Here is a 23,878-nt window from a genome sequence, read left to right on the forward strand (position 1 = left end):
TCCTTTTGAACCCATAAGAAGAAGAAGAAAGTTCAGCAGTGACGTCATCCAGCTGCTGAACAAAAAGCTTTTACAGCAGGACTGTTCATACTCCAATTAGAAGCTGTCAAACTCACAGGCCACGCCCCCTCACCTCCGGCCACGCCCCCTCACAGCAGCCCCACGTCTGTGAAGCAGCGTTTTACCTTTTCAGCACAGTTTCTCTCTGTCCTCCAGAGCTTCCAGAAACACATTCCTCTGAACTGCTCCAGTAATAAAGAGCTTCTGCCAGAGCGCCATGTTGGTTGGTTCGAACTCCAGGAGCTGACAGCTGCTCGTGATGCGTTCAGGTGCATCACGTCAGCCTGCACTCCCACATGTTAACGAGCTGCGGCGCTCCTACAGTAGAGAGGTCACAAGTTAAATATGATTAAAATATGACTGATAGTCCTGAGAGAGCTGCAATAAGCATGAGCAGCACACGGCAGAGCAGCAGGTTCAGCAGAGCAGCTCCTACAGAGTTCAGCAGGACGGCTGGAACAGCCCAAACTCATTTATTCAGCCAGAAGCTGGAAGAAGGAAATGACCTCATTTTGTTCATCAGAACCTGAACTGCTCTACTTTCTTCTTCTTCTCATGGAGGATGGAGAGGCCTTAAGGGAGGATGAGGAGGCCTTAAGGGAGGATGGAGAGGCCTTAAGGGAGGATGAAGAGGCCTTAAGGGAGGATGAAGAGGCCTTAAGGGAGGATGAAGAGGCCTTAAGGGAGGATGGAGAGGCCTTAAGGGAGGATGAAGAGGCCTTAAGGGAGGATGGAGAGGCCTTAAGGGAGGATGAAGAGGCCTTAAGGGAGGATGAAGAGGCCTTAAGGGAGGATGAAGAGGCCTTAAGGGAGGATGGAGAGGCCTTAAGGGAGGATGGAGAGGCCTTAAGGGAGGATGAAGAGGCCTTAAGGGAGGATGGAGAGGCCTTAAGGGAGGATGAATAGGCCTTAAGGGAGGATGAAGAGGCCTTAAGGGAGGATGGAGAGGCCTTAAGGGAGGATGAAGAGGCCTTTAGGGAGGATGGAGAGGCCTTAAGGGAGGATGAAGAGGCCTTTAGGGAGGATGGAGAGGCCTTAAGGGAGGATGAAGAGGCCTTAAGGGAGGATGAGGAGGCCTTAAGGGAGGATGAAGAGGCCTTTAGGGAGGATGGAGAGGCCTTTAGGGAGGAGGAAGAGGCCTTAAGGGAGGATGAAGAGGCCTTAAGGGAGGAGGGAGAGGCCTTTAGGGAGGAGGAAGAGGCCTTAAGGGAGGATGAAGAGGCCTTAAGGGAGGATGAGGAGGCCTTAAGGGAGGATGAAGAGGCCTTAAGGGAGGATGAAGAGGCCTTAAGACTTCATGTCTTGTAGGGAAAGAAATCTCTGTCGAAATTCAACAGCAAAGTCCTGCCAACTATTATTACTGCAGTCACAAGACTTGCCCGAGGTCGATATATTGTCATGAAAATAATGTTTACACCTAAAAGCCTTAGTTGTTTCTGAAACAACTATTAACTTAGAAGATAATTCTGAAAGAAATTGAGCAGACGTACACATACAAGGGCAATAAAATGTGAAATAATATCAATGATTTAGAGGCAAGAGAAAGAAAATTACAGGAAAAATGAATTTGATAAAATGAATATTCTTCTAAATGAGGTTCCTTCAAATGAACTTAATAATCAGAAAAACCAAACAATAGATTTAACCACATTCAATGATTTCTCTCAAACAGCTTCACTGTGCTCTTGATTCTTTACAAACATTTCAGTACTCCCAGTGTAATATTGCACTTTAAAGAAAGTAATAATGTGATAATAATGCAAATACAGCAGAACTAAAGTCCCTGAACAGAACAAAAACCCTCAATATGAAGCAAAGTGAAAGAAAATCAGAGATAACATGAGCTGGATATCTGCTGGGTTTATAGTGAGCTCACAGTTTTATACATTTGGGTTCTTTACAAGTTTTAAAGACTTGAAAATTAAAATATATAAAGAAGTGAATTAAGTTAGAGACGGATTTATACAGTTTATGTTCATTTGAGGACAGTCTTTCATGTGTCAGGATGAAATTGACCAGGAATTGAAATTAGTTATGTTTGGAAAAGGATTGAAGGAGGAAGCTCTATCAGAGGACGACATTGGCTGATTCTAGTGATCCTAGTGATCCTAGTGATCCTAGTGATCCTAGTGATTCTAGTGATCCTGGTGATTCTAGTGATCCTGGTGATTCTAGTGATCCTAGTTATTCTGGTGATTCTATTGATCCTAGTCATTCTATTGATTCTAGTGATTCTATTGATCCTATTGATCCTAGTGATTCTAGTGATCCTAGTGATTCTGGTGATTCTATTGATCCTAGTCATTCTATTGATTCTAGTGATTCTATTGATCCTATTGATCCTAGTGATTCTATTGATCCTTGTGATTCTATTGATTCTATTGATCCTAGTGATTCTAGTGATTCTAGTGATCCTAGTGATTCTATTGATCCTAGTGATTCTATTGATTCTATTGATCCTATTGATTCTAGTGATGCTAGTGATCCTATTGATCCTATTGATCCTAGTGATCCTAGTGATTCTAGTGATCCTAGTGATCCTGGTGATTCTAGTGATTCTAGTGATCCTGGTGATTCTAGTGATCCTAGTGATCCTAGTGATTCTATTGATTCTAGTGATGCTAGTGATCCTATTGATCCTGGTGATTCTAGTGATCCTATTGATTCTAGTGATCCTAGTGATTCTATTGATTCTAGTGATCTTATTGATTCTAGTGATCCTAGTGATTCTAGTGAATCTAGTGATACAAGTGATTCTAGTGATCCTAGTGATCCTATTGATTCTAGTGATTCTGGTGATTCTAGTGATTCTAGTGATTCTAGTGATCCTAGTGATTCTGGTGATTCTGGTGATTCTGGTGATTCTAGTGATCCTATTGATTCTAGTGATCCTAGTGATTCTAGTGATTCTAGTGATTCTGGTGATTCTAGTGATCCTAGTGATTCTAGTGATCCTCGTGATTCTAGTGATTCTATTGATTCTAGTGATTCTATTGATCCTAGTGATTCTAGTGATTCTATTGATCATAGTGATTCTAGTGATCCTAGTGATTCTATTGATCCTAGTGATTCTAGTGATTCTATTGATCCTAGTCATTCTATTGATTCTAGTGATTCTATTGATCCTATTGATCCTATTGATCCTATTGATCCTATTGATCCTAGTGATTCTATTGATCCTTGTGATTCTATTGATTCTATTGATCCTAGTGATTCTAGTGATTCTAGTGATCCTAGTGATTCTATTGATCCTAGTGATTCTATTGATTCTATTGATCCTATTGATTCTAGTGATGCTAGTGATCCTATTGATCCTATTGATCCTAGTGATTCTAGTGATCCTAGTGATCCTATTGATTCTAGTTATTCTATTGATCCTATTGATTCTAGTGATCCTATTGATCCTGGTGATTCTAGTGATCCTAGTGATCCTAGTGATTCTAGTTATTCTATTGATTCTAGTGATGCTAGTGATCCTATTTATCCTAGTGATCCTAGTGATCCTAGTGATTCTATTGATTCTAGTGATGCTAGTGATCCTAGTGATCCTGGTGATTCTAGTGATCCTATTGATTCTAGTGATCCAATTGATTCTAGTGATCCTAGTGATTCTATTTATTCTAGTGATTCTGGTGATCCTAGTGATTCTATTGATTCTGGTGATCCTAGTGATCCTATTGATTCTATTGATCCTAGTGATCCTAGGGAGCCTATTGTGATCCTATTGATCCTAGTGATTCTAGTGATTCTAGTGATCCTAGTGATCCTATTGATCCTAGTGATTCTAGTGATCCTATTGATCCTAGTGATTCTAGTGATCCTAGTGATCCTAGTGGTGCTAGTGATCCTAGTGATTCTAGTGATCCTATTGATCCTAGTGATTCTAGTGATTCTAGTGATCCTAGTGATCCTAGTGATCCTAGTGATTCTATTGATTCTAGTGATGCTAGTGATCCTAGTGATCCTGGTGATTCTAGTGATCCTATTGATTCTAGTGATCCAATTGATTCTAGTGATCCTAGTGATTCTATTTATTCTAGTGATTCTGGTGATCCTAGTGATTCTATTGATTCTGGTGATCCTAGTGATCCTATTGATTCTATTGATCCTAGTGATCCTAGGGAGCCTATTGTGATCCTATTGATCCTAGTGATTCTAGTGATTCTAGTGATCCTAGTGATCCTATTGATCCTAGTGATTCTAGTGATCCTATTGATCCTAGTGATTCTAGTGATCCTAGTGATCCTAGTGGTGCTAGTGATCCTAGTGATTCTAGTGATCCTATTGATCCTAGTGATTCTAGTGATTCTAGTGATCCTAGTGATCCTAGTGATCCTATTGATCCTAGTGATCCTAGTGATCCTGGTGATTCTAGCGATTCTAGTGATCCTGGTGATTCTAGTGATTCTAGTGATCCTAGTGATTCTAGTGATCCTAGTGATCCTGGTGATTCTAGTGATCCTATTGATTCTAGTGATCCAATTGATCCTAGTGATTCTAGTGATCCTAGTGATTCTATTTATTCTAGTGATTCTAGTGATCCTAGTGATTCTATTGATTCTGGTGATCCTAGTGATCCTATTGATCCTAGTGATCCTGGTGATCCTGGTGATCCTAGAAAGAAAAACAAGCAGGCGCTGTTTGCAGAAAGTCCTTGTTACTAAGTGAATCCTCTCCTCTGCTCGTTGGGAGTGTGGCTGCGGTGTCTCTGATTCCCGAGCTTCCCCGTGTCCCTGAACGCCTCACGGACGTGTTGGTTCTCTTCCGGTTTGGTTCCAGCTCAGCAGGAGAAAACAAGACGCTTCTGGTCCAGGATGGTCAGGGATCAATGACAGAACCCTGAACGCCCCGAACCCCCCCCCCGGACCCCCCTGCTTTCTCTGGATCCGAGGCTGGAGGCACCGACACTCGGTCAAACATGCAGTTTCCTCCCACAAACGGAGATTTTACGTTCGTGTCCTCGACAGAGGCTGAAGGTAGGCTAAAGCTAGCCCAGCTAGCAGGCCCGTTCCTGGTCCTGCTGGACCTCCTGGTCCTCCTGGTCCTCCTGGTCCTGCTGGACCTCCTGGTCCTCCAGGTTCTCCTGGTTCTGCTTCTCTGGAGTTTGAATGAAGTCCAGTTGGAGGTGGCTTCAGGCCCGACATGTAGACCTGCTGTCGTCAGTAACGTCTGATCAGTGTAACGTGTCCAAGTCAAAGTAACGTCCGGACAGTGTCTGGTTTAGGACAAATTCCTGTCGTCAGGTTGTCCACATAACAGGTCCTGTAGTACTGCAGTTATACCGCAGTCATATTGTGTTCATGTTGTAGTGATGCTGTAGGCAGGGACGTTCCCAGACCCCCTGGGGGGGGGGGGGGGGGGGGGGAAACAAACAACTGGGGGGGGGGGAGAAAAACAAACAACTGAAAGTTACGATACGATAAAAATACAAGCAAGCAGAACAACAACAATACAAATACTCAACATCTGAGATACTTATGGAATATCTGATGAACATTCGTTGGCAGTTAACATTTTATTTAATGTAACATTCAGGCTGTAGCAGAGTATTTATGGATATATTACTATATTACTATATTACTATATTGTCTTGAGCCTCAGTCGAGACTAAACTGACCGCAGCAGTGATGCTGGTTTTAGTTTTAGTATTTTATTCTGGGAGAAAATCTCACGTCAGGAAAGGACTGAGTTATTGTGTACTTCTGAGTGTATGAACACAAAACCTCTGACAAACTGTGTCGGCAGTGCTGGACTACTTCTTAAATAAAGCGGTTAAAGTTGGTAGAAAGTAAGAATAGATATGAGCTCTAAGTTTGTCTTACCAGAGAAGCTGTGTCGCTGATATCTGCCGTCTGTCGGGGGCCCCCCTACTAGCAACTAGCCAGTGACTACTGGGAAAGGGCCCCGTGAGGGGGAGTGTCGATGTGCTGTCGTTGCAGCGTCTCAAAGCAGTTACATTATTTTGTCACTGAAATTGACTGATGTCAGCCGTCCCTCGGGGCCCCCCTTCCGCTCGGGACCCCCTTCAGCTCGGGGCCCTAGACAATTGCCTGTGTTGCCTACCCAGTTGCGGCGCCTCTGCCTGTAGGTATGACTACAGCATGACTACAATACGAATACAATAGTCATGCTGTGGTCATACTGTAGTCGCATTGTAGTCATACTGTAGTTGTATCAAAGTTGTATTGTAGTCATGCTGTAGTCACACTGTGGCCATACTGTAGTCACACTATAGTTGTACTGTAGTCATGTTGTAGTCACGCAGTAGCCATGCTGTAGTTATGTTGTACATGCTCTTTTGTTGTCATGTTTGTTGAAGCTTCAGAAAACTCCCAGCGGCTGTAGTCATTGTGTAGTTGTGCTGTAGTCATGGTGTAGTTGTGCTGTAGTCATGGTGTAGTCGTGCTGTAGTTATGGTGTCGTCGTGCTGTAGTCATGGTGTAGTTATGGTGTAGTTGTGCTGTAGTCATGGTGTAGTCGTGCTGTAGTTATGGTGTAGTCGTGCTGTGGTTATGGTGTAGTTGTGCTGTAGTTATGTTGTAGTCGTGCTGTAGTCATGGTGTAGTCGTGCTGTAGTTATGTTGTAGTCGTGCTGTAGTCATGGTGTAGTTATGGTGTAGTTGTGCTGTAGTTATGTTGTAGTCGTACAGTATTCACATTGTAGTCATGGTGTAGTCGTGCTGTAGTTATGGTGTAGTCGTACAGTATTCACATTATAGTCATGGTGTAGTCGTGCTGTAGTTATGGTGTAGTCGTGCTGTAGTTATGGTGTAGTTATGTTGTAGTCGTGCTGTAGTCATGGTGTAGTTGTGCTGTAGTTATGGTGTAGTTGTGCTGTAGTCATGGTGTAGTCGTGCTGTAGTTATGGTGTAGTCGTGCTGTGGTTATGGTGTAGTTGTGCTGTAGTTATGTTGTAGTCGTGCTGTAGTCATGGTGTAGTCGTGCTGTAGTTATGTTGTAGTCGTGCTGTAGTCATGGTGTAGTTATGGTGTAGTTGTGCTGTAGTTATGTTGTAGTCGTACAGTATTCACATTGTAGTCATGGTGTAGTCGTGCTGTAGTTATGGTGTAGTCGTACAGTATTCACATTATAGTCATGGTGTAGTCGTGCTGTAGTTATGTTGTAGTCGTGCTGTAGTCATGGTGTAGTTATGGTGTAGTTGTGCTGTAGTCATGGTGTAGTCATACATTATTCACATTATAGTCATGCTGTAGTCATGGTGTAGTCGTGCTCTAGTTATGTTGTAGTCGTACAGTATTCACATTATAGTCATGCTGTAGTCGTGCTGTAGTTATGGTGTAGTCGTGCTGTAGTCGTGTTGTAGTCGTGTTGTAGTCGTGCTGTAGTCGTGCTGTAGTCGTGTTGTAGTCGTGCTGTAGTCGTGCTGTAGTCGTGCTGTAGTCGTGTTGTAGTCGTGCTGTAGTCGTGCTGTAGTCGTGTTGTAGTCGTGCTGTAGTCGTGTTGTAGTCGTGCTGTAGTCGTGTTGTAGTCGTGCTGTAGTCGTGAGGTAGTCGTGCTGTAGTCGTGTTGTAGTCGTGCTGTAGTCGTGCTGTAGTCGTGAGGTAGTCGTGCTGACAGTAGCTCATGTTTGCACAGTGTATTTCAGGTTGTGTGATCAGTAGTGACGTGTTGGCCTGAACAAACCGTGTGTTTGTGTGTTCTGCTGTAGCTGCTAGTACTCTGACTGAACTATGATTGTGATTTCTCCCTGTTGATGGTGTTCTGGGTCCACCATGTTTGATGGGTCGTGTCGTCCACAGAGCTGAGCGGCACCATCAGCGCTCCGGACATCAAGCTGAACATGAGCGGCGACGGTGGCAGAGACCCGTACGCCACCACCTTCCTGAGGCAGCGTGGCTACGGCTGGCTGCTGGAGGTGGAGGAGGAGGACAGCGAGGAGACCAAGCCTCTGCTGTACGTCAGCGTCACACCGGCACACCGTTCACACACCCTGCCAGGGTTCACACTGTTCACACTCACTGCCAGGGTTCACACTGTTCACACTCACTGCCAGGGTTCACACTGTTCACACACACCGCCAGGGTTCACACCGTTCACACTCACTGCCAGGGTTCACACCGTTCACACACACTGCCAGGGTTTATTATTATTAAATTGAGTTATTTCCATTTATGTTGTGATTGATTGATTGGTTGATTGATCGATCGATCGATTGATCGTCGTCGTCGTCCCAGGCCTTGTCTCAACAGCCTTGTAAAGTGTGACTCAGCAGAACAGACAGCAGGTGGAGCTGCTGAGTCATGCTATGGACCTGCTGCTTCCAATGTGTTCACCAGTCTGCTGAGGTCGTCAGGTGTTCTGGTCTGATGGTGAGGAGAACCTCCAGGTCCACTCGCTGACCTCAGCTGTGTGTGTGTGTGTATGTGTGTGTGTGTGTGTGTGTGTGTGCGTGTGTGTGTGTGTGTGTGTGTGTGTGTGTGTGTGTGTGTGTGTGTGTGTGTGTGTGTGTGTGTGTGTGTGTGTGTGTGTGTGTGTGTGTGTGTGAGACAGGGAGGAGCTGGACATTGACCTGAAGGACATCTACTATAAGATCCGCTGTGTTCTGATGCCCATGCCGTCGCTGGGCTACAACCGGCAGGTGGTCCGGGACAACCCGGACTTCTGGGGCCCGCTGGCCGTGGTGCTGCTCTTCTCCATGATCTCCATCTACGGACAGTTCAGGGTGAGTCCTCACTCCTCACTCCTCACTCCTCACTCCTCACCGGCTCCAGACCTGCGACCGCCAACAGGTCAGAGGTCAGAGGTCACCTGATTCCTCACAGGCCGGCTGCTGCAGCCGGTCATCAGGTGACCTCTGACAGTGATGAAGATGAAGATAAAAGAAGTGATGAAGACATGAACTGAGATGAGATTGAAGCTGAGAGAAACTCTGCTGCTCTGCAGGTCGTGTCCTGGATCATCACCATCTGGATCTTTGGTTCTTTAACCATCTTCCTGCTCGCTCGGGTTCTTGGTGGAGAGGTGAGTGGGGGGGTGATGGGGGGGGGGGGGGGGTGAGTGAGGGGGTGTGGGGGTGAGTGAGTGGGTGGGTGAGTGAGTGAGTGAGTGAGTGAGGGTGAGTGGGTGGGTGAGTGAGTGTGGGGGTGGGTGAGGGGGTGAGTGAGTGAGTGGGTGAGTGAGGGGGTGGGTGAGTGAGTTAGTAAGTGTGTAGGTGAGTGAGTGAGTTAGTAAGTGTGTAGGTGAGTGAGTGAGGGAGTGAGTCCTCACGGTCCCTGTCTCCCCCGGAGCAGGTCTCTTACGGCCAGGTTCTCGGGGTGATTGGATATTCTCTTCTTCCTCTCATCGTCATCGCTCCTCTGCTGCTGGTGATCCGAGGCTTCGAGGTCGTTTCCACACTCGCCAAGGTGAGTGACACCTCACAGATCTAGGAGATGTAGATCACAGATCTAGGAGATGTAGATCCCAGATTTAGGAGCTGTAGAGCACAGCTCTATGAGATGTAGATTATAGATCTAGAAGATGTAGATCCCAGAAGTAGGAGATGTAGATCACAGATCTAGGAGATGTAGATCACAGATCTAGGAGATGGAGATTATAGACCCATGAGATGTACATCACAGATCTATGAGATGTAGATCACAGATCTATGAGATGTAGATTATAGATCTAGGAGATGTAGATCCCAGATTTAGGAGATGTAGAGCACAGCTCTATGAGATGTAGATTATAGATCTAGGAGATGTAGATCACAGATCTATGAGATGTAGATCACCAATTTAGGAGAGGTAGATTACAGATCTATGAGATGTAGATCACAGATCTATGAGATGTAGATCACCAATTTAGGAGAGGTAGATTACAGATCTATGAGATGTAGATCACAGATCTATGAGATGTAGATTATAGATCTAGGAGATGTAGATCACAGATCTAGGAGATGTAGATCACCAATTTAGGAGAGGTAGATTACAGATCTATGAGATGTAGATCACAGATCTATGAGATGTAGATCACCAATTTAGGAGAGGTAGATTACAGATCTATGAGATGTAGATTACAGATCTATGAGATGTAGATCACAGATTTAGGAGAGGTAGATTACAGATCTATGAGAGGTAGATCACAGATCTATGAGATGTAGATCACTATTTAGGAGAGGTAGATTACAGATCTATGAGATGTAGATCACAGATTTAGGAGATGTAGATCCCAAATCTATGAGATGTAGATCACAGATTTAGGAGATGTAGATCCCAAATCTATGAGATGTAGATCACAGCTCTATGAGATGTAGATCACAGATCTATGAGATGTAGATCACAGATTTAGGAGATGTAGATCACAGATCTATGAGATGTAGATTACAGATCTATGAGATGTAGATCCCAGATTTAGGAGCTGTAGATCACAGATCTATGAGATATAGATCCCAGATTTAGGAGCTGTAGATCACAGATCTATGAGATGTAGATCCCAGATTTAGGAGCTGTAGATCACAGATCTATGAGATGTAGATCACATATTTTGAAGATGTAGATCACAGATCTATGAGATGTAGATTAGTATCTATGAGATGTAGATTATAGATCTATGAGATGTAGGTTACGTATTTTGAAGATGTAGATTACAGATCTATAAGATGTAGATCACGTATTTTGAAGATGTAGATCACAGATCTATGAGATGTAGATTAGTATCTATGAGATGTAGATTATAGATCTATGAGATGTAGGTTACGTATTTTGAAGATGTAGATTATAGATCTATGAGATGTAGGTTACGTATTTTGAAGATGTAGATTACAGATCTATAAGATGTAGATCACGTATTTTGAAGATGTAGATCACAGATCTATGAGATGTAGATTACAGATCTATAAGATGTAGATCACGTATTTTGAAGATGTAGATCACAGATCTATGAGATGTAGATTACAGATCTATGAGATGTAGATCCCGGAGGGTATTAAGAGGTGTTGAGCTCCTGACTGTCTCCTGCTGCAGCTGTCGGGCGTCTTCTGGGCGGCGTACAGCGCCGCTTCGCTGCTGGTCGGAGACGAGTTCAAGACCAAGAAGCCCCTGCTCATCTACCCCATCTTCCTGCTGTACATCTACTTCCTGTCGCTCTACACGGGAGTGTGAGTTGCCGCTGGACTCCGCCCTCTGGTGAACTCTGACCTGGTGAACTCTGACCTGGAGAACGGCAGGCGGCTCTTTTAAGGAACGCTCTTCATTTCTTTTCTAACGGGACGGAGGGAGTGTCTGTATATAGTTTTGTCTTTGGTCAATAAAACGCTTCTGCAGCTGCATGCCGTGACGTCATGGAGAACCTCCTGGAGAACCTCCTGGAGAACCTCCTGCCACCATCTCACCTGGAGAACCTCCTGGAGAACCACCATCTCACCTGGAGAAGACGTGCTGGTGTGAGGATGAGGGATTAACCCTCGGACCTGAAAGGTTTTCTCTCTGTGGACGTCAGCTGGTCTCTGGATCTTATTTAATCTGGGGACTAACTGTCCGTCCAGCGTGGCCTGTGGGTTCGTCTCCTCAGCCAGACTCTTCATCCACCAACGCCTCTTCATCCCTCCACACTCATCCTCCAACACTAGAACGTTTTCATTTGGGCTGATTTGAAGGAACCGGCTGCAGCTGCACAAAATAAAGTTTCAGCTCTTAATCCCAGAATAAAACGAGAACAACTGCTGTGGTTCTATGTTCCCTCCAACAGAACCTCCGACCACTTCAGCTGGTATAATCTGGTTACACCCAACAGGAAGAACATGCTAATCCAGTTTAATCTGTAATCCAGAGTAGAGACCAGTCCTCAACAGTTTAATCTGTAATCCAGTGTAGAGTCCAGTCCTCAACAGTTTAATCTGTAATCCAGTGTAGAGTCCAGTCCTCAACAGTTTAATCTGTAATCCAGCGTAGAGTCCAGTCCTCAACGGTTTAATCTGTAATCCAGCGTAGAGTCCAGTCCTCAACAGTTTAATCTGTAATCCAGCGTAGAGTCCAATCCTCAACAGTTTAATCTGTAGTCCAGAGTATTGTCCAGTCCTCAACAGTTTAATCTGTAATCCAGCGTAGAGTCCAGTCCTCAACAGTTTAATCTGTAATCCAAAGTAGAGTCCAGTCCTCAACAGTTTAATCTGTAATCTAGTGTAGAGTCCAGTCCTCAACAGTTTAATCTGTAATCCAGCGTAGAGTCCAGTCCTCAACAGTTTAATCTGTAATCCAGCGTAGAGTCCAGTCCTCAACAGTTTAATCTGTAATCTAGTGTAGAGTCCAGTCCTCAACAGTTTAATCTGTAATCCAGCGTAGAGTCCAGTCCTCAACAGTTTAATCTGTAATCCAGTGTAGAGTCCAGTCCTCAACAGTTTAATCTGTAATCCAGTGTAGAGTCCAGTCCTCAACAGTTTAATCTGTAATCCAGCGTAGAGTCCAGTCCTCAACAGTTTAATCTGTAGTCCAGAGTAGAGTCTAGTCCTCAACAGTTTAATCTGTAATCCAAAGTAGAGTCCAGTCCTCAACAGTTTAATCTGTAATCTAGTGTAGAGTCCAGTCCTCAACAGTTTAATCTGTAATCCAAAGTAGAGTCCAGTCCTCAACAGTTTAATCTGTAATCTAGTGTAGAGTCCAGTCCTCAACAGTTTAATCTGTAATCCAGCGTAGAGTCCAGTCCTCAACAGTTTAATCTGTAATCCAGCGTAGAGTCCAATCCTCAACAGTTTAATCTGTAATCCAGTTAAACTGGTTTCTCATTGGACGATTTGCCACGTTGACCAAACCTTAGTGATGAATGAGACACAGACTTCAGTGAACTTGTCGGACCACAGATTATTATTGATCTTCAGTTATTGATCAGAACTTTATTGTCACAAGTTCGTATCAGAAGTTTGTTTGTGATTCATTCAGGAACGACTGAAGTTAAAGTTTAGTTTCTATCGGGGACGTCCCGATCCGATCGGTAGATCTCGGATCGGGGCCGATATCGGTGATGTGTGACTGATCGGGAATCGGCAAATCCGCTACGTCACCTAATAACCACCACAATCAGGGACTAGAAGCTCGGGTGGAGCTGCAGAAGCTAGAAGCAGGTGGAGCGGGGCCATAGACCTATAAAACTAGAGTTATATTTAGTGGGTTATGTGTTTATGTGCAGGAGTCTACTCCTATAGTTCTATGTGGTCTGTTGTGTTTGGTGAGTCACAGCGCCCCTACAGGCCTGGCGTGTGTACTACATGCCCTGAAGCCTGGTGTTGAGCCGTGTCCATAGTGAGGTGTGACGGAGGTTCTGAGGGAGAAGGCCTTCGTTGTGAGGATGTTCCTCAGTTTACAACAACTACGAATGAAAAAGCCGCACTGAAGCAGCAAACTCTCCACTTCAAAATAAAGGATTATAAAATAAAGGATTTCAAAATAAAGGATTACAAAATAAAGGCTCAGTCCCCTCAGGGGGGCGATATGGTGAAACAAGAACCCAGAAGGTTCCTCTAGTTTGAAGGGAGACGGGGATATTCTGAATAAGTTTTTGAGAGTACTATGTTCAGAGTACTTTAGTCAAACAGGTTTTACCACTTTGAAGTAGAATGAAGTGTTTATACTTCACATTGAACTGTAAATGTTTCGTGACATTCAGGTCCAACCGCTCATACTGCTTTAAGGTAAACTGGAATTTAATACACAAAGAAGTTACTTTGGAGCCTGAGAGTATTTATGTTTAAGTCGTTCTGAGAAGTATTTTGATTCAATAAGTGAGTTTTACAAGAAGTTCTAGGTAAACAAAGCTTCTGCCAATAGTACTTTTAGCTTCAGACATCTTAGTCACTCCAAAAATACACTATTGAGTATATTTGTAATAGTACTGTGAGTATTGGATCGGGAAAGTATCGGTATCGGCCGATACTCAATTCTGGAAAATCTGATCGGTATCGGGGTGTGATCAGGTGTGATCGGGACGTCACTAGTTTCTCACATTTCTCTTCTATAGTGATCATCAGCCTGTTTGCAGTGTTTAGATCCTCCAGCGCTCCGATCCAGGTATTGATCAGACAGAAAGGTTATTGATCAGCTGAGCTTCAGCCTGGAAACAACAACAGGACAGTAAAACATGCAGCTCCAAGATGGCCGCCTCACTGAGGGTCACATGGCCAGAAGCCGAGAGACGGATACAAAGTAACCAGGTGAGTCACCTGAGATGGAGTGAGTCACCTGAGGTGAAGGAGTGAGTCACCTGAGGTGATGGAGTGGGTCACCTGAGGTGATGGAGTGGGTCACCTGAGGTGAAAGAGTGAGTCACCTGAGATGGAGTGGGTCACCTGAGGTGATGGAGTTAGTCATCTGAGGTGATGGAGTGAGTCACCTGAGATGGAGTGAGTCACCTGAGGTGATGGAGTTAGTCATCTGAGGTGATGGAGTGGGTCACCTGAGGTGATGGAGTGAGTCACCTGAGGTGAAGGAGTGAGTCACCTTAGGTGATGGAGTGGGTCACCTGAGGTGATGGAGTGAGTCACCTGAGGTGATGGAGTGAGTCACCTGAGGTAAAGGAGTTAGTCATCTGGGGGTGAAGGAGTGAGTCACCTGAGGTAAAGGAGTGAGTCACCTGAGGTGAAAGAGTGAGTCACCTGAGGTGAAAGAGTGAGTCATCTGGGGTGAAGGAGTGAGTCACCTGAGGTGATGGAGTTAGTCATCTGAGGTAAAGGAGTGAGTCACCTGAGGTGAAAGAGTGAGTCACCTAAGATGGAGTGAGTCACCTGAGGTGAAAGAGTGAGTCATCTGGGGTGAAGGAGTGAGTCACCTGAGGTGATGGAGTTAGTCATCTGAGGTAAAGGAGTGAGTCATCTGGGGTGGAGGAGTGAGTCAACTGAGGTGGAGGAGTGAGTCACCTGAGGTGAAAGAGTGAGTCACCTGAGGTGGAGGAGTGAGGTCTAGACTCTGAGGCAGAAGCAACCAAACATCAAACTGTTACTTTAATTCTGCTGCAGGTTTTATATCAGTCTGATGGAGGAGAGTTCATCTGCTGCAGGGTTTCTCCTCCTCCATCCTATCCTCCATCCTCTCCTCTCCTCCTCCATCCTCTCCTCCTCTATAGTATCCTCCTCCATCCTATCCTCCTCCACCCTCTCCTCTCCTCCTCTCCTCCATCCTATCCTCCTCTCCTCCATCCTCTTCCTTTCCTCAGCTTCATGAATCAGCGGTGCTCCACTGTAAGGGGATTGATGAGACGATTGATGAGACGATTGATGAGACGATTGATGAGATGCGGTGGCACGGCTCGGTTGGTAGAGCGGTTGTCTCTCATTTGGAAGGTTGCAGGTTTGATTCCCCTCTCCACCTGTCCACAAGACACTGAACCACTGGACCCACAGCAGCTTGTGAATGTGATACCGAAGCAAAGCACGATGGGGCTGCTCACACCAATGAGAACCATTGAGGAAGAAGATGTCAACTCCAGAGGACAATTGGTCAAGGACAGTCCGTCTCCCTGCAGGACAGAACTGAAGAAACAGAACCATGTTTCCTGTTTCTTCCAGATTGTTCACCAGGAACAGTGAGTGTGAGCCGGTCCAGAGCGTGGTGAGAGGGCTAGTTACCCTGCTGGTGATAGTCACCCTGCCCCCCCTTCGTCTCCTGGGACATGAAGGTCCCAGCGGGGACGTCTTCCTGGGCGGTTTGACGTTTCCCAGAAGAAAAGCTTCTGATGCCAGAGAAGAAATGAAAGAGAGAAACTAGAGGAACAGGAGAGGAAGTGATTTAATGACAAGAAGAACATCACATCAGCGTTTGACACGTTGAGACGAGGACAGTTTACGTCTCTCGAGAACAAACTCTGGATCAGTTGGTGGACGTGAAGCTGCAGAGCGGCGATCAGGAGAATCAGAAGGTGCCAGGAGACGTGAGGAGGTGGAGAAGAGGAGGAGTCATTCCTCCAGCAGAGGAGGAGGAGCGAGCTTCAGCTGGAAGTGTTCAGCTCCGGACTGGGCGGAGAGCAGGAGGCTGGGCTGGTCTCCACTGTGGCTCAGCTCGGACAGGACGGACAGCTGCAGGAGGACAGGGGACAGGAGGACAGGGGGACAGGGGACAGGAGGACAGGGGGACAGGAGGACAGGGGGACAGGAGGACAGGGGGACAGGGGACAGGAGGACAGCAGAGTCACACTGAGCAGCAGCTTCACCTCCAGACAACCTCCACCTCACCTGAGCTTCTGCTCCAGGTTCCCTCACCGAGTCTGAACTTCTTACCTGCTCACTGACCCTCACTGACCCCCACTGACCCTCACTGACCCCCACTGACCCCCACTGACCCTCTCTGACCCCCACTGACCCCCACTGACCCCCACTGACCCTCACTGACCCCCACTGACCCCCACTGACCCTCTCTGACCCCCACTGACCCCCACTGACCCTCTCTGACCCCCACTGACCTCCACTGACCTCCACTGATCTCCACTGACCTCCACTGACCCTCACTGACACATCGGTGTGATACAGAGGTTTGGGTGTGTTACAGACGTCTGGGTGTGATACAGACGTCTGGGTGTGTCACAGACGTCTGGGTGTGATACAGACGTGTGGGTGTGATACAGACGTGTGGGTGTGTTACAGACGTGTGGGTGTGTTACAGACGTGGGTGTGATACAGACGTCTGGGTGTGATACAGACGTGTGGGTGTGATACAGACGTCTGGGTGTGATACAGACGTGTGGGTGTGTCACAGACGTGTGGGTGTGTCACAGACGTGTGGGTGTGATACAGACGTGTGGGTGTGATACAGACGTGTGGGTGTGTTACAGACGTCTGGGTGTGATACAGACGTCTGGGTGTGTTAAAGACGTGTGGGTGTGTTACAGACGTGTGGGTGTGATACAGACGTGTGGGTGTGTTACAGACGTGTGGGTGTGATACAGACGTCTGGGTGTGATACAGACGTGTGGGTGTGTTACAGACATCTGGGTGTGATACAGACGTCTGGGTGTGATACAGACGTCTGGGTGTGATACAGACGTGTGGGTGTGTTACAGACGTGTGGGTGTGATACAGACGTCTGGGTGTGATACAGACGTCTGGGTGTGTCACAGACGTGTGGGTGTGTCACAGACGTGTGGGTGTGATACAGACGTGTGGGTGTGATACAGACGTGTGGGTGTGTTACAGACGTCTGGGTGTGATACAGACGTCTGGGTGTGATACAGACGTGTGGGTGTGTTACAGACGTGTGGGTGTGTTACAGACATGTGGGTGTGTTACAGACGTCTGGGTGTGTTAAAGACGTGTGGGTGTGTTACAGACGTGTGGGTGTGATACAGACGTGTGGGTGTGTTACAGACGTGTGGGTGTGATACAGACGTCTGGGTGTGATACAGACGTGTGGGTGTGTTACAGACATCTGGGTGTGATACAGACGTCTGGGTGTGATACAGACGTCTGGGTGTGATACAGACGTGTGGGTGTGTTACAGACGTGTGGGTGTGTTACAGACGTGTGGGTGTTTTACAGACGTGTGGGTGTGTTACAGACGTCTGGGTGTGTTAAAGACGTTTGGGTGTGATACAGACGTGTGGGTGTGTTAAAGACGTGTGGGTGTGATACAGACGTGTGGGTGTGTTACAGACGTGTGGGTGTGTTAAAGACGTTTGGGTGTGATACAGACGTCTGGGTGTGTTAAAGACGTGTGGGTGTGATACAGACGTGTGGGTGTGTTACAGACGTGTGGGTGTGTTACAGACATGTGGGTGTGATACAGACGTGTGGGTGTGATACAGATGTCTGGGTGTGTTACAGACGTCTGGGTGTGTTAAAGACGTTTGGGTGTGATACAGACGTCTGGGTGTGTTAAAGACGTGTGGGTGTGATACAGACGTCTGGGTGTGTTAAAAACGTTTGGGTGTGATACAGACGTCTGGGTGTGTTAAAGACGTTTGGGTGTGATACAGACGTCTGGGTGTGTTAAAGACGTGTGGGTGTGATACAGACGTCTGGGTGTGTTAAAGACGTTTGGGTGTGATACAGACGTCTGGGTGTGTTAAAGACGTGTGGGTGTGATACAGACGTGTGGGTGTGATACAGACGTGTGGGTGTGATACAGACGTCTGGGTGTGATACAGACGTCTGGGTGTGATACAGACGTCTGGGTGTGATACAGACGTCTGGGTGTGATACAGACGTCTGGGTGTGATACAGACGTCTGGGTGTGATACAGACGTCTGGGTGTGATACAGACGTGTGGGTGTGTCACAGACGTGTGGGTGTGATACAGACGTGTGGGTGTGATACAGACGTGTGGGTGTGATACAGACGTCTGGGTGTGTTAAAGACGTTTGGGTGTGATACAGACGTCTGGGTGTGTTAAAGACGTGTGGGTGTGATACAGACGTGTGGGTGTGTTACAGACGTGTGGGTGTGTTACAGACGTGTGGGTGTGATACAGACGTGTGGGTGTGATACAGATGTCTGGGTGTGTTACAGACGTCTGGGTGTGTTAAAGACGTTTGGGTGTGATACAGACGTCTGGGTGTGTTAAAGACGTGTGGGTGTGATACAGACGTCTGGGTGTGTTAAAAACGTTTGGGTGTGATACAGACGTCTGGGTGTGTTAAAGACGTTTGGGTGTGATACAGACGTCTGGGTGTGTTAAAGACGTGTGGGTGTGATACAGACGTCTGGGTGTGTTAAAGACGTTTGGGTGTGATACAGACGTCTGGGTGTGTTAAAGACGTGTGGGTGTGATACAGACGTGTGGGTGTGTTACAGAGGTGTGGGTGTGATACAGACGTGTGGGTGTGATACAGACGTCTGGGTGTGATACAGACGTCTGGGTGTGATACAGACGTCTGGGTGTGATACAGACGTCTGGGTGTGATACAGACGTGTGGGTGTGATACAGACGTCTGGGTGTGATACAGACGTCTGGGTGTGATACAGACGTCTGGGTGTGTCACAGACGTGTGGGTGTGTCACAGACGTGTGGGTGTGATACAGACGTGTGGGTGTGATACAGACGTGTGGGTGTGTTACAGACGTCTGGGTGTGTTAAAGACGTGTGGGTGTGTTACAGACGTCTGGGTGTGTTACAGACGTCTGGGTGTGTTACAGACGTCTGGGTGTGATACAGACGTGTGGGTGTGATACAGACGTCTGGGTGTGTTACAGACGTCTGGGTGTGATACAGACGTGTGGGTGTGTTACAGACATCTGGGTGTGATACAGACGTCTGGGTGTGATACAGACGTGTGGGTGTGTTACAGACGTGTGGGTGTTTTACAGACGTGTGGGTGTGATACAGACGTGTGGGTGTGTTACAGACGTGTGGGTGTGATACAGACGTCTGGGTGTGATACAGACGTGTGGGTGTGTTACAGACGTGTGGGTGTGTTACAGACGTGTGGGTGTGATACAGACGTGTGGGTGTGATACAGACGTCTGGGTGTCATGGTGTGGTGATGTGCAGAAACAGGGTCAGTACCCGGGACGGTCCTCGGTACAGGGAGCGGATCTGGTCCCAGGACTGTTCCTGCTGAAGGTCCAGCGTCGCCTCTACAAACACCTGCAGCACCAGAGACCAGCAGTAACAGGGTCACCAGGAGGAACAGCAGGGCTCACACAGCCAGCAAATCACACGTTTCAGCTTATCAATGCTGCAGATTAATGCTACATTAAAGCTACAGATTAATGCTAGATTAAAGCTACAGATTAATGCTGGATTAAAGCCACAGATTAATGCTAGATTAAAGCCACAGATTAATACTAGATTAAAGCCACAGATTAATGCTAGATTAAAGCTACAGATTAATGCTGGATTAAAGCCACAGATTAATGCTAGATTAAAGCTACAGATTAATGCTGGATTAAAGCCACAGATTAATGCTAGATTAAAGCTACAGATTAATGCTAGATTAAAGCGACAGATTAATGCTAGATTAAAGCTACAGATTAAAGCTACAGATTAACGCTACAGATTAATGCTAGATTAAAGCTACAGATTAATGCTAGATTAAAGCTACAGATTAATGCTAGATTAAAGCTACAGATTAATGCTAGATTAAAGCCACAGATTAATGCTAGATTAAAGCTACAGATTAATGCTAGATTAAAGCCACAGATTAATGCTAGATTAAAGCTACAGATTAATGCTGATCACCACTGGTAAATAGTGACGAGCCACTGGGTTCCATTCCTTCATAACAGCAGATCCTGCTGGTCTCACCTTCCTCCTGAAAGCTGCTGCTCCAGAGTCAAGGTGCTGCGATGAGACGTGAGTCTGAGCAGAGAGAAGAAACAGAGTCTGAGCAGAGAGAAGAAACAGAGTCTGAGCAGAGAGAAGAAACAGAGTCTGAGCAGAGAGAAGAAACAGAGTCTGAGCAGAGAGAAGAAACAGAGTCTGAGCAGAGAGAAGAAACAGAGTCTGAGCAGAGAGAAGAAACAGGGACTGAGCAGAGAGAAGAAACAGAGTCTGAGCAGAGAGAAGAAACAGAGTCTGAGCAGAGAGAAGAAACAGAGTCTGAGCAGAGGGAAGAAACAGAGTCTGAGCAGAGAGAAGAAACAGAGTCTGAGCAGAGAGAAGAAACAGAGTCTGAGCAGAGGGAAGAAACAGAGTCTGAGCAGAGGGAAGAAACAGAGTCAGAGCAGAGAGAAGAAACAGGGACCGACCTGAGCCAGAGACGTGCTGCGACCTCGCCTGGCCTCACAGGAAGCTGAGCTCCTGCCTCCACTGCTGGACCAACACTTGTAGCACCTCCACTGCTGCTTCAGCTCCGAGGCTGCAGCCGCCAGGCAGTCCTTCTGCTGCAGGCACTGCAGGTGGTACAGGTGGCCACAGCTACACACACACACACACACACACACACACACACACACACACACACACACACACACGCACACACCACACACACACACACACACACATACCACACACACACACACACACACATACCACACACACCAGACACACACACACACACACACACACACACCACACACACACAGACACACACACACACACACACACACACACACACACACACACACACACACACACCACACACACCACACACACACACCAGACACACACACACACACACACACACACACACACACACACACACACACACACACACACACCACACACACCACACACACCACACACACACACCACGCCCCACACACACACACACACACACACACACACACACACACACACACACACCACACACACACACACACATACCACACACACACACACACACCAGACACACACACACACACACCACACACACCACACACACACACCACGCCCCACACACACACACACACACACACACACACACACACACACACACACACACACACGTATTAGTGTGTCTCCATCGACAAAGGTGATGGATGGTACCACCACCACCCATCGAGAGACCGAGCACCACAAAACGGGTCTGATAAGGCGGAGCTACAATGCAGCCGCCTGCTGATTGGTTGTAGTGAACTGGTTTATTGAAACGTGGCGCTCCACTGCCCCCTGGTGTTCAGACCAGGTTCAGACGCTCCTCTCAGTAACAGGAGGGGCGGAGCTTCAGCAGGAGCTGGACGCTGCTGCTCACAAGGAGAAAGTTAAGCCGTGTCACAGCTCCGCCTCCTGAACTACGGCTCCGCCTCCTGAACTACGGCTCCACCTCCTGAGCTGTGGCTCCGCCTCCTGAGCTGCGGCTGTTCACCAACTACCGTTGCGTGATGACGACACATTCCTGTGCCGTTCACACCCCCGCCTACATATTAGCCGTTCTCTCTATGGTGGGACCAGCTGCGCTTTGCCGTACGGTACCCTCCACCCTGCCCCTCCCACACCCTCCACCCTGCCCCTCCCACACCCTCCACCCTGCCCCTCCCACACCCTCCACCCCGCCCCTCCCACCTCCACCCTGCCCCTCCCACCTCCACCCTGCCCCTCCCACACCCTCCACCCTGCCCCTCCCACCTCCACCCTGCCCCTCCCACACCCTCCACCCTGCCCCTCCCACACCCTCCACCCTGCCCCTCCCACCTCCACACTGCCCCTCCCACACCCTCCACCCCGCCCCTCCCACCTCCGCCCTGCCCCTTCCCACCCCCGCCCGCCCTGCCCCTCCCACACCCTCCACCCTGCCCCTCCCACCTCCGCCCTGCCCCTCCCACACCCTCCACCCCGCCCCTCCCACCTCCGCCCTGCCCCTTCCCACCCCCTCCGCCCCGCCCGCCCTCCCACCTCCGCCCTGCCCCTCCCACACCCTCCACCTCCCACCTCCACCCTGCCCCTCCCACACCCTCCACCCTGCCCCTCCCACCTCCGCCCTGCCCCTCCCACACCCTCCACCCTGCCCCTCCCACACCCTCCACCCTGCCCCTCCCACCCCCTCCGCCCTGCCCCGCCCCCGCCCAACACTGCGTGTATTACAGGTTGCTACCTGAACACGATGATCTCCTCTGCAGAGTCCTGCCTCCTCTTGTACAGCTGCAGACAGATGTTGCAGTGATCCTGTCGGGGGTGGAGTCCCCTGGTGACGGCCGCCCGCAGGTGAGCGAGGGACCAGTGGAGGTCGTGGTTCAGCAGGCTGGTGGTGGTTTCCAGTAAAGTCTGGAAGAGAAGTTCAGCAGGTGTGTGTGTGTGTGTGTGTGTGTGTGTGTGTGTGTGTGTGTGTGTGTGTGTGTGAGGGAAAAAGTCTCAACAGACGATGTCTGAACTATGACCTGGAAAATAACTAAACATGGAGATGAGCTAAACAATCAACAGGTGATCCAGATTAACCAGGTGATCCAGATTAACCGGGTGATCCAGATCAACCGGGTGATCCAGATTAACCGGGTGATCCAGATCAACCGGGTGATCCAGATCAACCAGGTGATCCAGATTAACCAGGTGATCCAGATTAACCGGGTGATCCAGATCAACCGGGTGATCCAGATTAACCGGGTGATCCAGATCAACCAGGTGATCCAGATTAACCGGGTGATCCAGATCAACCGGGTGATCCAGATTAACCAGGTGATCCAGATTAACCGGGTGTAGCAGTATTAGTATCCGTCCCGGTTCGTCACACAGAGTCAAACAACGAAGACGTCTGACTATTAAAAACAACAGAGTCCTCCCTTCAATGTAGGGGGCGGTCACACAACCTGTACTGAACCTGGCCCCTACACCCAACCTGACCCCTACACCCAACCTGTACTGAACCTGACCCCTACACCCAACCTGTACTGAACCTGACCCCTACACCCAACCTGACCCCTACACCCAACCTGTACTGAACCTGACCCCTACACCCAACCTGACCCCTACACCCAACCTGTACTGAACCTGACCCCTACACCCAACCTGTACTGAACCTGACCCCTACACCCAACCTGACCCCTACACCCAACCTGTACTGAACCTGACCCCTACACCCAACCTGACCCCTACACCCAACCTGTACTGAACCTGACCCCTACACCCAACCTTTACTGAACCTGACCCCTACACCCAACCTGACCCCTACACCCAACCTGGCCCCTACACCCAACCTGACCCCTACACCCAACCTGTACTGAACCTGACCCCTACACCCAACCTGTACTGAACCTGGCCCCTACACCCAACCTGTACTGAACCTGACCCCTACACCCAACCTGACCCCTACACCCAACCTGTACTGAACCTGGCCCCTACACCCAACCTGGCCCCTACACCCAACCTGACCTCAACACCCAACCTGGCCCCTACACCCAACCTGACCCCAACACCCAACCTGGCCCCTACACCCAACCTGTATTGAACCTGGCCCCTACACCCAACCTGACCCCTACACCCAACCTGTACTGAACCTGGCCCCTACACCCAACCTGACCCCAACACCC

General features: G+C 48.1%; 2 protein-coding genes across 2 annotated transcripts in view; one reads left to right on the forward strand and one right to left on the reverse strand.

The window, feature by feature from the left end:
- Window positions 1-4,703: 4,703 nt before the first annotated feature.
- Window positions 4,704-11,743, forward strand: yipf4 (Yip1 domain family, member 4). Its single transcript, XM_080493923.1, has 6 exons — window positions 4,704-5,036; window positions 7,821-7,974; window positions 8,572-8,743; window positions 8,965-9,042; window positions 9,312-9,425; window positions 11,025-11,743. The coding sequence occupies exons 1-6, from the start codon at window positions 4,979-4,981 to the stop codon at window positions 11,160-11,162; spliced, it is 714 nt and encodes a 237-aa protein (XP_080350049.1). The 5' UTR covers window positions 4,704-4,978; the 3' UTR covers window positions 11,163-11,743.
- A 4,007-nt stretch (window positions 11,744-15,750) lies between these two features.
- Window positions 15,751-23,878, reverse strand: part of vps8 (VPS8 subunit of CORVET complex) — an 89,585-nt gene continuing 81,457 nt past the window's right edge. Inside the window, exons 42-46 of the mRNA XM_080493911.1 lie at window positions 22,450-22,619; window positions 20,666-20,834; window positions 20,223-20,276; window positions 19,482-19,562; window positions 15,751-16,060 (exon numbers count right to left, since the gene is read on the reverse strand). Of these exons, the coding sequence (XP_080350037.1) occupies window positions 15,941-16,060; window positions 19,482-19,562; window positions 20,223-20,276; window positions 20,666-20,834; window positions 22,450-22,619 (594 nt within the window). The 3' untranslated portion in view covers window positions 15,751-15,940. The remainder of the gene's footprint in view (window positions 16,061-19,481; window positions 19,563-20,222; window positions 20,277-20,665; window positions 20,835-22,449; window positions 22,620-23,878) is intronic.

Source organism: Lipophrys pholis (assembly GCF_963383615.2).
Source record: "Lipophrys pholis genome assembly, contig: SCAFFOLD_28, whole genome shotgun sequence".
Classification (NCBI taxonomy): Eukaryota; Metazoa; Chordata; class Actinopteri; order Blenniiformes; family Blenniidae; genus Lipophrys; species Lipophrys pholis.